At 39.4% G+C, this 8,993-nt stretch overlaps 1 protein-coding gene across 1 annotated transcript; it reads right to left on the bottom strand.

Moving 5' to 3' along the window:
- Positions 1-3,925: 3,925 nt before the first annotated feature.
- On the bottom strand, positions 3,926-6,600 carry LOC146644255 (uncharacterized). The gene is made up of 2 exons (XM_085395142.1): positions 6,559-6,600; positions 3,926-4,984 (listed from the first exon to the last, which is right to left on the bottom strand). The coding sequence occupies exons 1-2, from the start codon at positions 6,598-6,600 to the stop codon at positions 4,061-4,063; spliced, it is 966 nt and encodes a 321-aa protein (XP_085251268.1). The 3' UTR covers positions 3,926-4,060.
- Positions 6,601-8,993: the final 2,393 nt, after the last annotated feature.

Raw genomic sequence — 8,993 nt, 5'->3', positions numbered from 1 at the left:
TACAAAAAACCTGTTTTATCCTGTGAATAAAAGTATGTTTTTGTCAATGTACCATAATAACAGAAGCGAAACGCAATATTGTGTCAGGACAATTCACTATTTATGCACAATAAATAAAGGAGCATAGCGCGACAATTTCTGTTCAGCGCCAGACTTGCTTGTAACCTATATCACTAATTATGTTATGAAAATGACGTATTAACTACTAAAAAACACTGACCTTCGTGTAAATGCTTGGAGCAGACTAACCTGTGAGCTGGAGTGTTCTGGGACGTTATATTTGGTCTTTGAATGGCTGCAATCCAGGCCATCCGTCGCGTCTTTGTTACTTCGGAAACATGGCTCGAACAATTTCTCTTCAACGACGTAATCCGATAACAACCGATCTCTTTACCCGTCGGCTTCCCGTGGCTGTCATGCGACCGGCTATTGCAGTTAATCATACAACGGCTTCTTGACATTTTTGTGTTTCTTTTTATCGCTGTATAACTGATTTTAATTGAAAGCCTGCGTGCGCTAGTACCGCTTGCCACGAGTTCCCAGAATCCTTTGCGGTTCTACCCGTGAATGACGTCACATTTTCAATCTCTATATAATATGCATGTTAAATTTTATATTTGGGGTAAAATATCAAGTCTTTTCAAGTAAACCGGTTCAAGTCCAATTCAAGTCCCAAGTCATTGGTGTAAAAGTCCAAGTCAAGTCACAAGTCTTAGAACATTTTTTCAAGTCAAGTCTAAAGTCATAAAATTAATGACTCGAGTCCAAGTCATGTGACTCGAGTCCACACCTCTGGTTAATACATAGTGAGTGAGAAAGGTGACTGGAAAGGAAAAACTCAATGCATTATGACAGGTTGTGTAAAGCGCTTTGGGGTCCTTACGGACTAGAAAAGCGCTATACAAATACAGGCCATTTACCATTTTGATAAAGTCTACTCTCCACTGCTGTGTAATCAAATTATTGTAAATGTGTGTAATTATTTGGAAAAAGAAAAGTTTTGAGTCTTTTCTGTGAGAAACCAGCTGACCTGAACAACATAGCTTGGTTTATGCCACATTACTTAAGAGTAGCATGTACGGTACTTAAGAGTTCTTCAACATCACATCACAACATCGCAAAACTATCGTCACACAATTTAGTATGACATTGAATTCTTTTAATATTTGACTAGTGATTCCATACAAGCAGTTTTCATGTTCCAGTGAGCATCTATAAGTCCTGAAAAAGGCCACACCCTGAACAAGCTGCCATCCTATTGCAGTGCTAAGACACAGAAATATACAACCATTCACACTCATGTTTTCCAGTGAGAAGTGAAAATAAAGTTATGGCTCTTTCCTTATTTATTTAGGTAAAAGATTCAAAATAACTGGCAGGATTTATTATTATGACTTTAATCTCAGAATTCTGATTTTTTTCTCAGAATTCTGGAAAAGAAAAAAAAGACGTGCCCACTTTTTCTTCTGGTGGCCCTAATCGTCTTCCGTACATTTGAGAGGAGACCTGTTGTGCTGAAATTATGTCGACCAGATCAGGTAGACATCAGTAACCACTGTTACATGTCAGGCCAATTCCAGTGATTCACAGATTTGTGACATCTTCCTGTCTGTGAGAGCTCACAGCTGTCCTACTGTCATCATAAAAGTATTGGAGTTCTCCGGCACTTTATGCATGTTTTCTGTTGAATTACCCACATTCCAGTTTAGATTCACTTATAGAATATCCCAGGCTCTCTTCGACTTCAGCTCCTCATCTTTTGAAGCTAGGAGGTTCACATGAGCTCTCTGTATATTTCTCATGACTCCCTTGAAAAGCATCTTTTTGCCCGAACTTTTCCTGGTGCAGACTCGTCTCTGTCCATTCTCAAAGATGGCAATCTCCTCCATGATGTCGAGACTTGTTCAGAGACATTTTTTGATGACAGAACAGAGAGCATCTCAGTCCTTGAATAACTGAGTTTTTAGTCAGATGATTGGTGGAAAAGAACTCAAAAGTATGAAGGAACAAATCATGTGTTTTGTCCTTATGTTTATTCCAGTTTTCTGGTCCCTGCCTGCTTTTTCCCACAGACAAGACTATATACAGACCAAAGACAGTATAAAAGATGGATCATGTTTTACAATCCAAACAAATGTTGAATCAGATTGTGAACCTGAACGCTCTCCAGCTAACAACTTGTGATTAGCATACTGGGGATAATTCAATTCAGTTCAATTAAATTTTATTTATTTAGCAGCAAATCACAACAACAGTTGCCTCAGTGTGCTTTACATTGTAAGATAAAGATCCTACAATATTACAAAGAAAACAGAGAAAACCAGAATAATCTCCATGATGCCCCATCAGCAAGCGCTTTGGAGACAAATCTCCCTTTCAGAAATTAATTATTTAATCAGTATGACCTGAAACCCGCAACTAGGGCTATAAAATCACTAGCAGTGTTTACAGGGGTCACAGTTTCAGAGAGCTGAGAGTCGTTTTCAGTCCGTCTGTGAGCCACACTGGTTTCAAAACACCTCAATGGCATCTGCCACTGAACCTGAATGACAAAGACAGCTACTTTCTGTACCATAAAACTTCTTACTGTTCCAGGGTATCACTCTTGAGGGCCGCCCTTCAGTAGAGTCTGTGAAATTAGTTCTTGTCATTGTTGACTTGTGTAGTGTTGTACTTAGACTGCCCTCAGAGGTCAAACACACTGCAGCTTAAGAAAAACTGGCAAATAGAAAAATGGTGCAAAGACAAACAGAACACAATGGATGTTCAATAAAACAAGAGAAATAGCAATAAAATGTAATAGCTGCGGAAGTGAAAGAAACCAAAACATACTGAAGATCGCACTGAAACAAGGACTTTTACTAGAAAGTCTGATGTGATGTGTAGAAGGTTCTTTACTAGAGAGGTTAACTTCTTAATATACAAACATGTTGTTTGTGCTTTGTTTTTTCTTATTAGTGGGGTCCACAAGAGACAGCACTGCATATGCAGATTTTTAATGAGTGGAAAAACACTGCAAACAGTTATATCATTGATTTTGTTGCAGGTTTGGCTTGAAAAGTTTTACTTTTCTTGTTTAGTGGCTTTTATTGTTTATTCCTGGCCAGAGGTCACAGTTGGCATAGACTATAACCCTGAAAAAGCTTTTGAAGCTTTTCCTTTGGTGTTTATAAGACGCTGACTCCAAGCAGCAGATTTTCACTGCAGTAAATCTTTCAGTAACTGCTGTTTCTGACCACTTGGGGGCAGTGGAAAGAAGTTTTGGATCCACAGTCTCCTTTTTATTTCTAGAGCAAACATAGCACTTAGTTACCAAAGATAATTTAATGAATAAAGCAGACAGTATATAATGGCAGTAATGACAGTGAGCTCACGGGTTCATACTTTGGGGTGAGTTACATCTCTAATGTTACCTGCCTGGCTCGTTTCCAAAAGCCACATTAAAGCACTTCCAGGGTGGAGGAGTGTGATCAAACAACAACAAAAAACTCAGCTGGCATTCAGAAACTCCTGTAGCTGCCTATAGGTCGAATTAATTCTGCTTAGAAAAGCAGAATTGCTTTAACAAATCAGAAAGAATGATAATTTAACAAAACAAATGCGCTCCCGACCTATCTACACATCTGATCATAAACCAGGTTTTTTTCATTGCATTTTCTGTTTTTGGGCCACAAAAAAATCTTGATCTGGGTCTTTGTGCCAACAGCATGTACAATACACCCCCGAGATTTCATAAGGAGCTATTTTCACACTGGAGACATTTGAGTTAATAAAAAATAAATAAATAAGCACTGCCGAAGAGTAATCATTATGTTGTACATTCCTGCTTAAAATACTAGAAATCAGGTTTCCAGTTGGAGTACATTCCAGTCTATACCAGTCCTCTGCATGTGTGTGCTTTATGATGACATCATCCTATTTTATTAGAGACATTCCAGAGGGACTGCATTGTTATGCTTTGCGATCAAGGCTTTTTTCCTCATTAATCTGCAGTTAGCAGCACTTGGCTTCAGACTATCAAGTTCCTGTTCTCTGCTTCCACCTTCAGCTGACTGTCGGTTCAGAGTGCAGCTTGCTTACTGCCATCCTCCTCGTGGCTCTTCCTGGCACTTCCATTCTCCCAGGAGGCTGCAGGTGCAGGCGGCTGTTTGATGCCTTTCCCAACATGTGGCTGTCCTCGAAGAAGCCTCTCTCCCCGCTGCCCTTTACCTTGGACACCTTGGACCAGCTTGCGCTCATCTGCTGATAATCCTAGTGTTGACGTGTTTGAATTGCACTGATCCTCTTCTAGGCATTGTGCTCTAGGCAGCCTTAGCCGCCTCCAACCTGTCTCCTCCTGGAAGTTGCCAGGGATGTGGCACGCCGCCTCTCTGCCACATGCAGCCTGAGCTTTAATTTGAGGGAAAAATGAGGGAGGGTTAGGTTTGCTGCACAGAGGAGCTGGGGTACCTCGACACACCACATCCTCCAGATGCTTGTGTCCATCCTGCTCTATGGGGTTGGCACGCGTCAGCTGTGGCCTTGCTGATTGATTTTGCTGCTGGGCTTTGACTGGTGCAATGGAAGCAGAAGGAAATGCCTCTGCTTTTACCAGTCTTTGCCTCATGCATGATTTTGCCTTCCTCGTATGGGTCCCATCCAGCTTACAAGAGGCTGGGTTGGGTTCTTGGTGGATAAACTTAAGCTTTTCCTTCTGAGCCTCCTTCACCTTCTCTGGCAGCTCCAGCGGGGCAAGTTTCAGGGGTCGTCTGAGGGCTTGAATCTCAGTCTGGTTTTCTACGTCAGGCTTCGGAGACTTGAGAGCTAACAAGTCCAGCTGTGGCAAGCCTTCCTCGGTAGGCAAGGAGGTCACAAGGTGACCCGCTGCCTCCCTTTCATGGCCCGGTGTCTTGGAGTTGCGGCCCTTTTTAGCAGCTGGTCTCAAGTTTTGACCATTCCGATGCAACGTGGTATTTTTAGCTTGAATAGTCAACATTTCTTCTTGCTGCAAAACACCATGAACAAAAGACACGTTATTGACTCAGATGAATCATACAATAAAAAATAATGTGACTTCTACCAGTTAGAATTTTGAAAAACAACTTTTTAAGAAGACGTTTGATGGCAGTTGCGTTACTCTAAGGATGATAAATCATTTCCGCAGTTAGGCTAACCCATACCCTTCTTTAAACTGAATTTTCAGCTGTTTTCTAAGAAGAAAATCACAAAATATGCTTGTTTGGTATGTGGCTGAAACATGTTCTAACTCCAACCGGGTCTCTGATGTCTCGGTGGATGTTAGGATGCTCATTAATGTTAATATGGGCAGTAACTGGGAGAGCCAGGTATCTCTGTAGCTCTTAAAAGCTCATTAGGATGGCTGTTTCGAGGAACTGTTAGGCTCAAGCCATTCTGGAAAATAACTGAACACCTGGATTCGGATCTATTTATTAACGACTGATTAATATTTACAACTGCCAACTTGAACATCTATAATAAACTGAGGAACTATTTGCTTACTTACAGCATTGGCTGTTTTAAATTTAGAAAGTCATCAATACAGATCCCTACTTTGCAGTGAGCGTTGGCTGTGGTCATAAATACACTTAATGGTGCTGTCACTGTGATCAGCATGGAAATGTAATGAAATGTTAACACATTTGTTTTTCAAATGCTGCACAGTGTCCTTTAGAACAGTGGCCACAAGCCTGAAGGCTGGGAGAACAACAAAAGGCCGTGAGATGAATATTCAGATGGAAAATCAGGAAGTTTGTGATACACGGAATGATTCCGTCTTTAGATCTATACAGTTTTTTATATACAGTTTTACTGTGTACAGTGAATCTTATTAAAATATTTTTTTAGCACATGAAGGGAAAATTGCTCTTTATATGACAGAAGAACTGTTGATGACTTTACTTTGATCATATCTGCACATATAACTAAATTAAATAAATGCAACAGACAAAACTGTCTCTCAACACATCCAGTAAGATAAATATTTTCTGTTTTCATTCTTAACTTCAAAAGTTCCTCATTCCTAAGGCTTTTTAAAAGTTTATTACACTCACATCACACGCTTATGCTGCTGGGTTATTACTGCACACCAGAAATAAATAAGCTAGTACAGTTCACACGTCTTAGCTTGGGATTTTTTTTTAATTATTAATGAATTAAAGAAACATAGAATGAGAAGCAACAGATTATACTGGAAATAGTGCCTGCTCGACCAACTACACTCAAAAGAAACAAAAAGGCTTACTTTAACTAATTCAATGACATATAATTTTTCCATGTAAAATGTTCAATTTAATGAAATCTGATCAAATGAAACTTAGTTGATTGGTCTACTTTCAGTTTTTGCCGATCACATAATTTGAATAAATAAACTTTTGGTTTTTTGGAAGTTTTTTTTCGTTGTTTCATCTGGACAGTTACTGTAAAGCCATTGCTTATTATTTATGCATTATTAGAAGGTGATCTAAGACATAACTGTAAAACATGACTACATCTGCACATGCACGTTGACTTTCTCATAGATAACAAGTCACTGATGAGAATCAGTGTAAGGATACTCACAGGTTTAGCAAACATCTCTTGCTTGAACTTTTGTTGAATCATATCTCGCAGAGAGGAGCGTTCTTGTTGTCCCTGCTCCGTTGGACCGTGCCACCCGGGTGAAGGCAGTGCCACTATAGTTGCAATGGATTTTAGCAGCCTTAATGTCATTATACAGATTAGGGTCACAATAAGGCACAGTGATCTCTGCTGATCTCCAGCTTAGCAGCCAGTGTCCACACTCACTCTGAGTTCTTCTTGTTTGTTTTCATTCCCCCCAGCAGGATTTTACGCTAATAAAAAATGAGTAGCACCTTTCTGCTCAAATTATGACTGAAAAGTAGCAGTTATTTTCATTTTTCACTGACCACCAGATGGTGCCAGAGACAACCTTTGAAGAGTACTGTGACCTCACTGTTGCATACATAACAGGGCCAGCTGTGAGCTGCAAGAGACCTGCAGAAATTTGATTCTAACTTATCAAATATTAATATAATCATAAAACAAACCATGTTTTCCTCCTAAATAACAGTAAGTTTCCATTTGCACACATTATAAAAGAGCTGCTTTGCATTTTAAGATTCCAACACTTAACACATTACTATCTGGAAAATCTCTGAATACTCACAATATTATGCCGCATACATACAGCTGGAGCAAACAGGGAGTTCTGTGACAATTCGTAACCGATTGAGCTGAACATCACACAGCCTCGCGTTACATGAAGATAAAGGTGACACTGACGCAGGCTAAATTCACAGAACCTCTCTGGAATGTAAAAACGTCTGTCCAAGTTTCCTAAAAACTGAGCACCTGAATGGTGATTCTGCTTGAATTATTAATTTCATTTTGTTTTCATCTCATATGCACTGTCACAAACTGTTTGGGTTCACTAAGAAATGATCTTGCTTTTAATGTTTTCATGTTTTTACATGCAGATGCATTCAGTCTCCTTTAATCATTGATCATTTTTAATGGAATATTGGCACAAATGTACAGCAGCCATGGAGTTTTTGGTTGCTGAAAATCCAGTGGAACATTGTGTTACCTAATGCAAGTTTATCAGGGTAAAAGGCTGATCGATCATTAGAAAAACCCTTTTACAATTATGTTAGCACAGCTGAGAACTGTTCTGCTGATTAAAGAAGTCGTCAGGCTAGCTGAATGTCCGGAGCGTGAGCAATTACAAAAACAGAGTCATCTTCATTTGTTTAAAAGAAACAAAGGATATAACTCAGCGGACATGACCTAAAACATAAAAATTGTATGATATTACTTTATACTAGTCCCTTCTTAGAAGCTAAATGCCTTTAACCAATGCAGAAAGAGAAGTAGGAGACAGAACTAAGCATGAATCCCTTACAGGTTCTCAACTGGCAACATCATTAACATGTAGCAACGTATCCATGAAGCCACAGTCTCATTGTCAACAGTGAAAAGGGACGTATTGCATTGACAACTAGAGTGCTAAAAGTCTGCAAGGAGATCCTCTGAAGAAGGCAAACTTTTAAATGCTTATTTCTAACCTCGTCAGTTTCTTAGGACATTTATCTGATGTGATCATAGCTCCAATTCACTTTGCAACTCACCCAATTAATAGATTTTCATAAAAAAAATTCTCCAGACTTTTGACCTTACCCCTATGTCGTTATAAGAAACTAATAATGCTGCGGCGCAAACAGCTTTATATTCATATAAAGCTATTTGGTGATATATATATCAGACTGAACGTATGACAGATCATCTGGTTTGAAGAGTCACACATTTACTTACCAATGTAAGACGGTTCCTTTTGGTGATACTATTACATCATCTGCAGTTCACACAACACATTGTGGGATTTAAAATAAGGTGGGCAAAGAACAGATGTTTTTGTTAACTGAATTCAGCTGGCTGTGGTGTGGATATGTGGCCAAAGCTGAAATTCCTCTGATGTTCACTTCAGGCTGCCTCCACTTCACTCCAGAGAGTCACTGAAATGGACCGAGCAACCTTTATTTTTGTAGCCCTTCTTAATGAAATGATCAGGAAAAGCATCCTTTGTAAAATTCTCCTAAATCCAACATGTGGAGCGACCCACTGTGGCAATCCCTTGTAGACTGTCCAACAAGTTTTAGTTTCAGTTTTGCTGAGTGAAAGTCTGGTATTGTGTTAATCTGTAACTCATCTCTAATAAGAAGTTTGTGTCTGTGTAATAATCGCTCTACAGTTTATGGATATAGCTAGCTAATCAAGCCTGCTAGCTGTCTCCCAATTTAACATACTAATCCAGCCCCTTGTCCCATTATTTGTCCCATTTACTCCACTAAAGCAACATGTGGGGAGGTCAAAATGCTAACGTTGAGGCTTCAAAATTCAGAATTAAAATGAGTGGGTGTTGTCATGTGTTTAATTCTATCGCGTAAATGTATGTGGTTTAAAATCCAGTGTAATACTTTAAATAAAGCCCGCCCACA

This window comes from Rhamphochromis longiceps, linkage group LG22, assembly GCF_057381845.1.
Source record: "Rhamphochromis longiceps isolate RC_006_pf linkage group LG22, R_longiceps_female_GT1.1, whole genome shotgun sequence".
NCBI lineage: Eukaryota > Metazoa > Chordata > Actinopteri > Cichliformes > Cichlidae > Rhamphochromis > Rhamphochromis longiceps.
Note: the sequence above shows the minus strand (reverse complement) of the source record. Positions and strands in the feature narration are given on the sequence as shown.